At 36.6% G+C, this 15,000-nt stretch overlaps 1 protein-coding gene across 1 annotated transcript in view; it reads right to left on the reverse strand.

Annotated features, from left to right (window-relative positions):
• LOC115222221 (diphosphoinositol polyphosphate phosphohydrolase 1-like) overlaps positions 1-11,225 on the reverse strand; it is a 303,963-nt gene extending 292,738 nt beyond the window's left edge. The window contains exon 1 of the mRNA XM_029792381.2: positions 10,907-11,225. Coding sequence (XP_029648241.1) covers positions 10,907-11,005 — 99 coding nt within the window. The 5' untranslated portion in view covers positions 11,006-11,225. The remainder of the gene's footprint in view (positions 1-10,906) is intronic.
• Positions 11,226-15,000: the final 3,775 nt, after the last annotated feature.

The following is a 15,000-nucleotide window of genomic DNA, read 5'->3' on the forward strand; positions in this document are numbered from 1 at the left end:
AACCACATGGTTCTGAGTTCAGTCCCACTGTGTGGCACCTTGGACAAGTGTCTTCAACTATAGCCTTGGGCCAACCAAAGCCTTGTGAGTGGATTTGGTAGATGGAAACTGAAAGAAGCCTGTTGTATATATATATGTATGTGTCTTTGTTTGTCCCCTCAACATCACTTGACAACTGATGGTGGTGTGTTTACGTCCCCGTAACTTAGCAGTTAGGCAAAAGAGACCAATAGTCAACATGTAGGTGTCTGTGTCTCATGACACCTTGAGTATACATGTAATTATGGCTTCCTGCAAATACAGCTAAATGTAGCAAAGTTTTTGGGGCCCTCTTATCACAGGTTTTATGAAAAGCGACAAGAACTGACACCCATCATATTAATAATTATTTCTAATAATCCATTAAAAGGTAAACGTAAAGTTACACTCTCATGTCATGCTGACTCATAAGGGCTGGCTTCCCAGTTTCCAAGCAGTCGGATTGAACCCAGGACCATGTGGTTGGGGAGCAAGCTTCCTACCACACAGCCATGCTTGTATTGTAAGTATATCTTAAAAAGTGTTGGGATTTTTCAGTGACTAAAAATAGACGGCAACAAGTATGTACTTTGCAATAAATGAATAATAAAGAGAAAAGCGACTACGATTGTTTAATGGGTGAGCATCGAGTAAGTGACTATATAGTCAATGGTTGATAAGGTGACGAGTAGAGAGTTAGAAGGGAGAGAGAGAGACATGGGTTTGAAAACATGGCGAGAGAGAGCAGAGAGAGAGAGAAAGCAAGAAAAGGGTGTTTAAAAAATGTGGATTGCGGGAGGGAGAGGAAGAAGAGAAAGGTAAAGAAAGAGAGAGAGAGAGAGACATGGTTTGAAAACATGGCGAGAGAGAGCAGAGAGAGAGAGAGAGAAGAGAGAGAGAGAGAGAAGAGAGAGAGAGAAAGAGCAATGAAAGGAGAGAGAGAGAGAAAGAGCAATGAAAGGAGAGAGAGAGAGAAAGAGCAATGAAAGGAGAGAGAGAAAGAGCAATGAAAGGAGAGAGAGAGAAAGAGCAATGAAAGGAGAGAGAGAGAAAGAGCAATGAAAGGAGAGAGAGAGAAAGAGCAATGAAAGGAGAGAGAGAGAAAGAGCAATGAAAGGAGAGAGAGAGAAAGAGCAATGAAAGGAGAGTGAAAGAGCAATGAAAGGAGAGAGAAAGAGCAATGAAAGGAGAGAGAGAGAAAGAGCAATGAGAGGAGAGAGAGAAAGAGCAATGAAAAGAGAGAGAGAGTGAAAGAGCAATGAAAAGAGAAAGAGAGCAATGAGAGGAGAAAAATAATGAAAGGAGAGTGAGAAAGAGCAATGGAGGAGAGAGAGAGAGAGAGAGAGAGAGAGAGAGAAGGACGAATGATATTCGATATATTTGTAAAAATATTTTAAATAAATAGACATTGAGAATATTCGATGCCGAGGTTTTTCCCTGTTCCTACTCGAAGTTCCGCTTTGAACAAATGTATAACATATATGTACTACTTGCAGTTAAAATACTTCTTCCACCTCCTACTTGTGTATATATATACATACATGTATATATATATATATATATATATATATATATATATATATATAACATATGCGTGAATATTTACGTATCATATTACTTAGGTAGAAACATATGTATGCGCGTGTATATCTCCCTCTCTCAATATATATATATATGTATGTATATATATACACACACACGTCTGTATGTATACACCCAACCCAAACGATAGACAGTGTCTTATTAAATGGCTGCACAACAATCACGCGCACCCGCATGCTTTTTCTCTGAAACCATAATCATACATACATACATACAGACCTACATACATACACACACACGTTTATATATATATATATATATATATATATGTATGTATGTATACATACATACAGACCTACATACATACACACACGTTTATATATATACTCTACCACTGGTATTTGAGTACTCTTTTTTCCACCTTGTTTCACATTTATGTGTTTACTCCGGTATATATATATATATATATATATATATATATGTATGTATGTATGTATGTATGTATGTATGTATTTGTGTATAAATGTACACAAATATTAATGCGTGTGTGTATAAATGTACACATACATTAATGTGTGTAGGTGCGTGCGTGTATATATATCGATATGGTTAGCACATGATATCAATCTATATATATATGTGATAACTAGTAATATTATATATATTATATATATATATGTATACATACATACAGACCTACATACATACACACACGTTTATATATATATATATGTATGTATGTATGTATGTGTGTGTATAAATGTACACAAATATTAATGTGTGTGTGTATAAATGTACAAACATTAATATGTGTGTTTGTGCGTGCGTGTAGATATATCGATATGGTTAGCACATGATATCAATCTATATATGTGTGTGTGATAACTAGTAATATTAACCACCGGGGAAGGTAATAACTAGTTTATTAAACTATAATTGACGTTTCCGTTTGGTATCAACGATGTATTTATGTTGAATTTAATTACTGTCAGGTGGAGACGAGGTGATGGCGTGCAAGCCTGCATGCATGTCATATATGTATGCGTGTTTGTCAAGTATGTTGAAGTATCCATGATGAGATAAGAACTCGGAATCTGTCGATAGAGAGAGAGAGGAAAGAACCAAACCACGTGCGCGCGTGTGTGTGCGTGAGGGACTTACGTTTCGGCGGAGAGGGAGAGAGAAAGGGAAAAGGCGAGAAAAGGAGGGAAAGGAAAAAGAGAGAGAGAGGTGGAGGAGTTAGACTTGGTCTCACCTCCCCTTCACTATCAACGAACGTCTTAAATGGTTTCGTGGTTGCTTAGACCTACCTGCTAGAAATAACTGCCAAATCTCCCTAGACTCTCACAAATCGATCGTCTTCGAGAGAGAAAATAAAAGAACACTACAAGGTAGACAGACTAGCGTTCGAACCAAGGAACATCCCTAGGAATGTGCAGTCCGACGTACTAAATATAGTAGCCAAACCCAACTCAAATCACACCTACTGTCTGAATAAACATACACACACGCACACAAATATTAACAGACAAACCCTTTCGAGCTATCGAAAAGAGCCTATGTGGATGCTGCTCGAACTGCTAGAAATAATAGTCAAATCTATTTCAAATCGTGTCAACCCTACTCGAAAGAGAAGCACACATAGGATAACAAAGTCACACACACATAAAATAAAAGGTAGGGGTGGTTGAGAACATCACAGCTGATATGGCGGCAGGTAGCTAAACCAACATCAGGATGATAATTGTTTCCACAATAGGCGCAAGGCATGAAATTTGGTAGGGAAGACAGTAAGTCGATTACATCAACCCCAGTGCTCAACTAGTCCATTATTTTATCTTCTCTGAAAAGATGAAAGGTAAAGTAGAACCTGGCGGAATTTGAACTCACACCGCGAGGACGGACGAAATGCCGCTAAGCATTTGTGTCTGAAACGCTAAATGAGTCTACCAGCTCGCAGCTTTCACCATAACAATGACTGTTTCTGATATCAGTACAAGGCCAACAACATCTGAGGGGAAAGTGCTTAGTCAATACTAATGCTCCTCTAGTTTTTAACTGGTACTTCTTAATTTTATCGACCCCAAAAGAATGAAAGGTAAAGCTGAATTCTGCAGGATTTCCACTAAGATCGTAAAAAGACGGCACAAATACCGTACTTGACAGGTACTCAATTTTATCGACCGCCAACGACGAAAGACAAAACTGATTTCGCAGGTACTTTATTTTCTCGATTACGAGAGGACAAACGGCTAAGTTAAACTCAGATCACACACCTGTAATATATACTACGGGGTGTTTTTCTAAGCTGGAAACCCAGTGGTTCTCAACGGAGTACCATATAATAATAATAATAATAATAATTGTGTACAGTGCTCAGGTGCACTACAACTCATCTAAAGTGTATATATAATCAGGTGTAGTTTTGGCGGATTTCGGAAAGCATGAGGGCCTTAAAGGATGCAGTGTCATGGCAGTCAACAATATGACTCGTGCGGTCTAATAAAAGATTTGGCCGTTAAAATTCATCTACAATAAATCGCCCATACTTCTACAATACACAAAACATCGATATTTCAATTTCTTTAATACAATTTCTAATAATATCTAATTATAAAATGCAGTAGAATTTTTTTTTAAATACACATCGAATGCCTACGGAAGGGTATGCAGGGTAAAGTAGGAATCGAATGGGTCCATAGGGAAAAACTGGTTGAGATCCTGTGCTCTAACTCGTCTGTGTCGAAATAAATTATCCTTCTATTGAGCTCTTTTAATACATCTCAAAACACGACTTCTTCCTATTATTACAGAGGAAATAATTGTTTTCTCTCCTCCTCACATCTTTTATTATTACTAACGATTGTTGTTCTGCCGCCAGGGTCGCAGCTTTTTCCTCTTTTTTTATATATCCATTCGAGGATCGATTAAATATATATCCCAGTCAAATACTGATTGTGTATTCGAATTAATCGATTTACTACACACGTACATACTCCTCGCATACAAGGGAACCTCGATAAGCAGAGGAAAGAAGGATCTGGTAGCTTGTTCTGCTAAAAATAGAACGAATTCTCATAAACACACAGACACACACATGCACCTACCTCGCATATACGAAAGAGGAAGGATCTGTTCGCCCGATCTGCCTAAAATAGCAGCAAAATCTCGTACATCGCATAAATGAAAAAGCCCCGATAGGTCGAGGAAAGAGGGATCTGGTCGCTCAAGCTGCTAAAAATAGCAGCAAAAATTTCATACAAATCATAACCGCTAATTAAAATAAGAAAAATGGAACATTAACACATCGATTCCAGTGATGTAGCCCTTAGATAAACTGTCTAAAATATACCCGATGATCACGATAGGAAAACTTTGAACCCTAGGCCAGCTGGATCAGAACTAGTCCGGGGCCTAGACAGGATTGAACATCACATACATGTATAAAATGTGTTTCTTTTAGCAATCATTAATTGCTGTCTTTTTCTGGTTTTTGTTTTAATCAATCCTGCAATCTGCTCCCTACCTAACTACAGTTATTAAAACATTTAAGAGTAATGATTGTTATATCGCAAGTGAATCCAAAAGACCACACACTCGACATTATTAATAAAATGCGAGACAGAGGTGGTCGTGTGATAAAAGAGAGAAAAATTAAAATTGAGAAGGTAACCCAGAAGAACGGACCGAGAATCCACAACCTGTTTTTTTCGTTTCTTTTCTTTCTCAAACATACCATACACTTACACATTCATAAAGTCTTTCATACAGACCAATTCTCGTTCACATATACTCCTCCACATTATTATATATATATATATCTCTTCTCTCCTACACATTTCTCTCTCACACACACACAGACATACTCGTTCGTTCTCTCTCTGACACATACATACACTGTCACATAAGCATACAAATTGTCTGTCACACAAATACACACAATCTCTCTCGCATACATACTCTCTCTTTCACATGCACACATACATACTCCCTATCACATATACATATTCACTCTCCCTCACACACACAAAAGCACTTTCATACACTCTGATACACACTCCCTCACACACTCTTTCAGGCATACACCCTCCTCTCACACATACATTCTCTTTCGTACACATACTCACATATACACCCGAACTCTTTCACACATACACACATCCTCTCTCACTCTCTCTCTCTCTCTCCCTTTCTTTCTTTCTCACATATACCTCTATCGACAGTTAGCGAACAGATTATGGATTAGAGAAGGGTGAATTATCGGATATGGAAGGAAAGGTGGCTAAACAAACGGTGGTTGTTGATTAGGCCAAGGTTAACCGTGATCGAGTAAGCTTGTTGTAACCGAAGGGATTCCAATAGAGGCCATCCCATCCTATATATATATATATATATATATATATATATACACATATATATATATATACATATATATATATATATACATATATATATAGGGAGAGAGAGAGGACGGGGTGTATTAAAAACTAATTTATATATAGATAGATAGATAGATAGATAGATAGATAGATAGATAGATAGATAGATAGATAGATAGGTAGATAGATAGGTAGGTAGGTTGATAGGTAGGTAGATAGATAACTACACTATCCGAAGTTTCCTTCCTGATCTAAGATGATAGAACTTGTGTGGGGTATAGCCGCTATTAAATAATGGTATAAGGTCGAGCGACTGCGTAGAGTGTCTTCCTTCGTTGGTTTCGGAATCTCCTCTGTTTCGTTGGTTAGTTACTGCTGGGTCAAGGTGTCTACACACACACACATACACACGCACATATATATATCAGAAACGAGAGAGAAAGTGAGACAGGAAAGGAGGGAGGGGGGAATGTCTTGGCTTATTCCCAAAAGACAGAAAACAACGTCTTTGAATAATACCAACGAATAATAAAAACACGAAATTCTGAAGATCTGGTGCGACTGTTATAGGAAATTTATTGAAAATACGTCACAGCCCTATGATTTGTTTTCTTTTGTTATTTTTTTTCATCTACATTAAATTTTCAAATCATATAAATATGTTATAACAAGCCATATAAATAAATCTTTTAATAATTGCTTCTAGCATTGGCGGGAGGGTGTTAGTCGATAAGGGCGACCCCAGTACTCAATAGGTACTTCATTTTATCGATCTTGAGAGGATGAAAGACAAAGCTGACCTCGGCAGGATATATATGAGCTCAGAAAGAAAAGAGACGAGAATTAAGACCCAAGGGCAACAATTTTTGAGGAAGGATATGGGATTAGTCGATTATATCGTTTCTCAATAATACTGGATCGATACTTTTATTTTACCGACCCCGAGAATATAAATGGCAAAGTTGATCTTAAGGCAGCATTCGAACTCAGAATGTAAAAGCCGCGAAGTATGACGACGATGATTATTAATTTAGACACAAGACCATTAATTTTAGATTGTAGTGGCGATGGTGAAGGTGGTGGGGAGGGTATTAACTGATATTATTGAAATTTTACTTTATTTATCGACCCCCCAGAGAGTTGGCTGAAAGACGTAATTTATCTGTGGGATTTGAACTCAGAATGTAAAAGGCCGGAAAGAATGATGATAATAATAATAATAATAATAGTAATAATAATTTCATCGTTTATTATAAAGACAACAGACACAAACACTTCAATATACAACAGGGTTCTTTTATTCCATACTTCAAATTTCCAGACAAATCTATCGGATTAGACATGAAGACGCAAAACACACACACGTTGCTCGATAATTGACGACGATGATGATAATATCCTTTGACAATCGTTCAGATTTTGTAGAGAAAGGTGTGGGAAACGAGAATGTTGTGGCTAACATACCGTTAACAATACATAATTGACACTCTTGGTGGAACGAGTTCACCAAATCAAACCGTTTAAATTCCCAGCTGGAATCATTTCTCTTCTCACTAAATTGCATTGGGAAAATATCTGTGTTATCTACACGCAATATCCCGCACCCTTTCTTTATATATGCTATTGTGATCATCATCATCATCACTATTATTATTATTTCCTGTAAATCTCTCACCTTGAGTCTGGTGTAGAGCAAAAAAAAATCAATAACGGAAAATGAAAATATAAATAATAATAATAATAATAATAATATCGATGATGTTTTGTGTCTTTGAAATACATTGGAATACTGCCATTTATTATTATTATTATTATTATTATTATATTATTATTATTATTATTTTGGTGAGGTGGAAGAAGAGGGCGAAGTCGATTTGGATGAATAAACCCGGTGCTTGAATTTTATCGATCTCAGAAGGATGAAAAAGGCAAACAGCAATAATTTCCTCCGACCAGGCGAAAGGCCAACTCCCATTAGGGATCAGATCGATATTAACTGATATTTGTTCGATCAACCTTGTTAGGTATATATATATATAAAGACAAAAAGCTGACCTTGCTGGGGCCTCGGAAGTTCTTTCAAAAGAAAGAGGGGGTCAGAGAAACAAGATATTATCCCGGATTAAAACTATTAAACAGTTGTCTAAACGGATATCTTGGCAGTTATTTTAAATCATTTTAAGAAAAACGAATAGAGAATTTAAAAAAACAAAAATCTGCTGGGTTAATCGAGAAAATTCCGGTGGTTGAAAAAAAAGCATTTAAAAAGGTGAGAGGAACCAAATTGTGAAGTTGTGTCGTTCATGTATTTCCCTTTTTCCTGGATGCTGGCAACGTACGCGAAATGAAAAAAATCACGGAGCACGTGACTGTTGTTTTTGTAAGGATGGTTCGATGAGAAATCGATATCTTTTACCAAGTAGATACTGATCTCATTGGATCTCGGAGAAACACCCTGTACCCCCCCTGCTCCTTCATAATTTAGTCGTTTGCAGTCCTGTTGTTATTGTTTTCATTTTTATAAATTATTGTTTAAGAAAGATACAAGACCCAGCACAGACAACAAAAACAGCAGCAGCAGCTTGTGCCAGTGTTTCAGGTTCAATTTCCACCGGTAACCGACTTACTACTCCAGGACTGACAGAACAACCTCCGCTCAACCATGTACGATGTCGGTCGTAGTCATTTCGCCCCCAAATCAGCTCCTGGACTACTAGACCTATAAACATAGAGACATTCCACCTACGACTATCACGTTTATTTTGTTAGGGCAGCGAGCTGGCAGAAACGTTAGCACGCCGGTCGAAATGCGTTGCCGTTACGTTCTGAGTTCAAATTCCGCCGAGGTTGACTTTGCCTTTCATCCTTTCGGGGTCGATAAATTAAGTACCAGTTACGCACTGGGGTCGATGTAATCGACTTAATCCGTTTGTCTGTCCTTCTGTGGGTAGTAAAGAAATTTTTTTTTTCGGCTATAATGTTTTCAAGATATAAATATTTAAAAAAAATATAAGCAATGTATCAATTACTGATGTAATCCTTCCACCCGCAAGAAACAATAGCTAAACATCCCATAAATCTCACCCTGATAAGATACTGGCCATTATCGTTTAACCCCCAGACTAACTCCGATCAGGTTGACCTATTATAAAGGGCACTTCAACAGTGACCGTCCAGTTTTACGTTAAAACAGCGTATATAGGTAACTGTTCAACGTGTCCAGCCACGTTTGAGACAACAAAATGTGATTAACGAGGGAGTTTAGGGTACGAGTTGAATTGGGGAGGTATTTGCTGCTGCTTCTAGCAAGTTGAGCATCCACATAGAGGACTCCCTTTCAATTGTTTTATTCCCAGGTCAGATCCGATCAAAGTAAACCTATGATCATCAGAGATCAAGCAATAACCACCTCGCATTAATTTAAGACATAGTATATATACACTATTTCTTTACTACCCACAAGGGCTACACACAGAGGAGACAAACAAGGACAGACAAACGAATTAAGTCGATTACATCGACCCCAGTGCGTAAATGGTACTTAATTTATCGACCCCGAAAGGATGAAAAGCAAAGTCGACCTCGGCGGAATTTGAACCCAGAACGTAACGGCAGACGAAATACCGCTAAGCATTTCGCCCATATATATATATATATATGTATATATATCCACAGTACCCCCATTAAATTTTGTGGGTAGGAGGGACATATTGGACGTTTCTTTTCTTTTTATGTGGTGTTGTGTAGGAAAGCAAATAGAACACATTTTCCATTATCAAATCGTAACGAACATCGTAAAACATGACAAATATGTTTATAGTGTACAGTTTAAATGTGTGTGTGTGTGTGTACACGCACATATATGATCAGAATGGGTGGAAAAAAAATAATAAACAGTAAATGGAATGAACCACAGTAATTTCAGGAGTAGATATTTCGGGGGAGATGTTTTCCTATGTTAATAAAACAAACCGGTTTCATTTCATACATAAGGGTTGGAGAATTGAAACCGGGTCGCTGGCTCGGCCTTCGCCGGAACGTATCCATGTCTGCTTTACGGCGCTCTCGGAAATCTTAATAAACAATGATCAACTCTTTTACTTTACAGATATTAAGTTTTATGCCTCACAAGGGAAAGGAATACGAGACCGTGTAATGGATATCCATGCCTGTCTCTCAAATGGAAAAAACGTGATCATTACAATATGACTTAGAGGGAATCGAAGAGGGACTCGCCGGAAGTTATTCATTATTAAATGGAACTCGTCGAAGAAATACGAAAGTTTATTTAAAAAATCAGAAACAATATAATGTATTTATATAGAAATATAGAATAAAAAAAGGAATGAAGTCATGATACGTTTATGCCTTTCTTGATTGATATTACAAAGCAGTATGTCGAACAAAGCTGTTTCAAGCAGGGGAACGAAACCGGGTTACAGGATTAGGATTGCCCCGGAAGTTGGGAAACCTCCGTGTTACAGCGCGGATCGAAATGAATTATTTTTTATAGATACAAAGCCAAAAAAAAATTATATAATAATGTGGAGGTGAGACTGTATGATGTTCATGCCTTTCTCGTGGACATTAGATGTTAAAACTCAAGTGAGATAATAATAATAACAACAGCAGGGAAATTGTGACAGAAAGTCGAAGACATGGGTCGGCGGAAGTCCAGGTCACAAAAGCGATTCTTCCCATCGAGGGGTCAAAGGATTAATTAATTATTTGGTCAATTTATAAGAGAAAAGGGAGGAATGGAAAATACATTGGGTATAACCTGAGATTTTTGCAGAAACAAATCCGATATGACATGTAAACTAAAAAGAAAAAACACATCCTACATCTAAATATTAAACATTTATTTTCTTTTCTTTCTTTTTATTTATCAATTATTTTTTTTTTTTTTAATAAATATGAAAATCTTCAAATCAGACAGAAAAAAATAAAAAGCAGGTTTTTCTTACCTCCTGTTCACTTTCATCCCTGAAACATAGGCAGGCTGCCCGTCTTCGAAAACCTTCTTCATCGTACGTCCTTAGAGTTTTCGTTTTTTGCTTAACCATATCAGTGGTACCCTGAAGAATTTTGGTAAGATTTCTGAATCCTTCTTTCTGTCCTTCCAATTTCTTCGGGTTTTTTTTTTAATATTAATATTAATTTATAGTAATTTATTTTGATTCAATTTTATTATATTTTCCGGGCTTTTGTGTATATTATTATTATTATTATTGTTACAGTTTGTTCTTGTTTTTTCTTCTTGATTTTATTTCTTTGATATTTATATTTATATGTATATTTCCTCGTGTTTTACTTTGTTGGAACTGATTATCATCATCATCATAATCATCATCATTATTATTATTATTATTAACAATTAAATATCATTAATAACAACAGCAAATAACAATGTGATGATAGAACGACGGTGAGGAAGATAGAATGACAAAAAAAAAAAGGAAAGAGTAAAATGAAGATGAGATCTAAGAGAGAATGGGATCTAAGGGAGAATGGGTCAGTGTGTGAAGAGTGTAAAAGAAAGAATATTTATCTAAAACTGCGAAGAGATGAAGAAAGACAGTGTGTGTGTGTGTATGTATGTATATGTATGTATATGTGTGTGTGTGTGACTGAGAATGAATGAGTGGGAAATGTGACAAACAACAACAACAATAACAAAGAACTGGACAAGAAGGGAGATCAAACAACGGTTGTGGCGGGGGTGACACCTGATCCACGTGCTGCTAGGGCGGCAACGGCGGAGAAGGATGTCTCAGTTTGTCTACAGCTGTTGTTGTTGTGGTTATTATTATTATTATTATAGTAGTTGTTTATATGGTAGTGGTGGTGGTGGTGGAGGTTATTGTTGTTGATGGTGGCGGCGATGTGTTGTTGTGAGTGTGGGGCAGGTTATTATTAATAATAATATTATTATTATTATTATTATTATTATTAGCGGTCAGAACACGGAGAGGAGCGACAGCTGGTTTGCTGGAAATAGAAGAGGAAGGAAGGAGGAAGCCGACGAAGTCGGAGAGAGGAGACGTACAACAGCAACAACAAGAACAACAATTATTACTATTACTATTATTGTTGTTATTGTTATTATTATTATTATTATCACGACTACAAACACGGTGGCGATTGCGATGACAATGGTGATGTGTGTAACAACGACGACGATGACGACAATGATGATGATGATGACAGAAAGTAAAAGGAAGAGATAGAGAACAAATGGAAGAGGAAGGAGCAGGGCAACGAGGAGAGGCTTTGGCTTTTTCGGAACTGATATTACTGGCGCCCCGTACAACACCTTTAGCCATTTTCTGCCTGGCAACCACCACGGTGATTATTGCCACTGCTCGGGTTTGTGGCAGAAGAGGTCGAGGAGCAGAGGAGCTGAAGTGATTTATATACACAGACAGACGAGTATATAGTGTGTTCAGACATATGGGTAAATTATGTGTCTAACTAAGAAGTATATACATATATATATCACACATGACGTACGTATATGTAAAGGTGCGTGATTGAAAGAAGAATAAAGGTGTATAAATGTATATATAAACGTGTCTGTGTGCTGTGTGGTGTGTAGAAAGAATGAGAGAATAGAAGAAAGCTGCGTGTGTATATATATGTATGTATAATAAGAAATTGTATGAACGGGTATGAGATGTATGTAGAAAATCTGTGTAGTGTATGAGGTGTATTTAATAGAGAATGTATATGTGTGTATATATGTGTATTTGTAGATCTATTAAAGTATGGGTGTAAAGAACAACGTATGTTTATGTGTGTGTATATATGTATATATAATAAGAAAATGTATGAACGGGTATGAGGTATATGTAGAAAATCTGTGTAGTGTATGAGGTGTATTTAATAGAGAATGTATATGTGTGTATATGTATGTGTATTGGTAGATCTATTAAAGTATGGGTGTAAAGAACAACGTATGTTTATGTGTATGTGTGTAGATGTTGGTGTATATTTCTGTCTATGTACATGAACGTATGTCGAGGATAGTCCGACCTAAGAAAATTAGATGTCGGTGTGTGTGTATGTGTGTGTATAACCAACCTTACTGAACAAAAACTAAAAAGGTGGTTGAGTTATTGTGTAGTTTAGATCTTTGGTTACCAAGATTCCAAATGTGTTCTTGCTGTTGGTGCTTCTGATGATGATGATGCTGCTGGCTGAATACACTTGTGAGTGTAAGGAAGAAAAACAAGTAATACGGACATAGAATGCGGCTAACCCGGCCCAGGGCTTCCACATACGAGCCCGGTAGGTCGCCTTGGAAGTCCATTTAGAGGCTTAAAAAATAAATAACACCGGTTAACACGGGGAAAAGAAAATAAAAAAAAATACGCAAAAAATATAAAAAAAAGGAAGTTTTCTTTTGTGTTTTTTTTGCTTCTGTTGTTTTTTTCTGAAGACAAAACAACAATTAAAAATAACCAGTCCGGTTTGGACCGGAATAGTTCGGCTACGTTGGGATTGACATGAAAAATAAATTAGTGTATAATATTTAAAAAAATAATTATAATTAATTAATTAATTAATTAATTAAGGGGCAGCAATTACCTCCACTGAGGTGTGTGTGATATATATATATAGAGAGAGATATAGATATATATATATATATATATCTTATATATGGATATATATATATAATTATATATGTATGTATGTATATATATATGGATGTATATATATATATATATATATATATATATATAAATGTGGGGGTGTATGAGAGAGTAAAGTTAGTGTTTGTAATTAAGAAAATAAAGGGGAAAAAAGCAAAAGTGACAACAGAGGTGGGTTTCTTTTTACCTTAAGTTTCGTGCTTTGAGTAATTCCTTTATATATATATAAATATAAATATATATATATATAGATAGATAGATATATAGATTTCTTGACTCTCCCCTTGTCTCAAAAATACTGGAAAACAATAAATATATACGTAGTAGTAATAATACTAATAATAATAATGGATAATTCAGCGGTGAAATAGATCCTCGCTATACCTCCTCGCAACCCCCATTGCTTGTCCCCTCTCTTCTCCCTCCCCGTTAGATAAATCCACTCCTCATGTGTATATTGCATACATACATATCATATACATACATATATACACTTATATATATATGTATATATATATATAGTGCTATGTATGTGTGTTTGTTGTGTTATATGAATAGGTTAGTGCTTGGTTTTTTTGTGATTTTTGCTGTTGTATGTCCTTCGATCGTATAAATCTGGGGTGAATGGCACCAGGAGTGTCTTTTTGTGTTATTGTGTTGGGTTTTTTTCTTTTAAATTAACAGACAGTGTTAATTGTTTTCTGTTTTGCTTTGTTTTTGTCTTTTTGTTTTGTTGTTGTTGTTTTTTTTTTCCAGTGGTGGTGGTGGTGTGGTGCGTGCGTGCAGCTGACGGCGGCTGCACACTTTTGGTAATGTAACCAACAACCTTATAAGAGGAGGAGAAGAAGAAGACTTGAATATAAACTAAACCGAAAGCCAAACCAAGAATATTTTAAATGGCTTTGGCGCTGTTGGCTTGTTAACCAGCGTAGAGTAGTCTACCCTTGTTTAGAGAGAGAGAGAGAGAGAGAGAGAGAGGGAAGAAATACGAGAGGGAAAAGAAAGATAGATAATGAGTGAGTGAGTGAGAGAGAGGAAAGAAATAGAAGAGCGAAAAGGAAGATAGATCGTGAGTGAGTGAGTGAGAAAGAGAGAGAGGAAAGGAATAGAAGAGGGAAAAGAAAGATAGAGCGTGAGAGAGAGAGAAAGAGGAAAGGAATAGAAGAGGGAAAAGAAAGATAGATCGTGAGTGAGTGAGTGATCGTAGTGAGAGAGAGAGAGGAGAGAAATAGAAGAGGGAAAAGAAAGGTAGATCGTGAGTGAGTGAGTGAGAAAGAGAGAGAGAGGAAAGGAATAGAAGAGGGAAAAGAAAGATAGAGCGTGAGAGAGAGAGAAAGAGGAAAGGAATAGAAGAGGGAAAAGAAAGATAGATCGTGAGTGAGTGAGTGATCGTAGTGAGAGAGAGA

Source organism: Octopus sinensis, linkage group LG19 (assembly GCF_006345805.1).
Source record: "Octopus sinensis linkage group LG19, ASM634580v1, whole genome shotgun sequence".
NCBI classification, from domain to species: domain Eukaryota; kingdom Metazoa; phylum Mollusca; class Cephalopoda; order Octopoda; family Octopodidae; genus Octopus; species Octopus sinensis.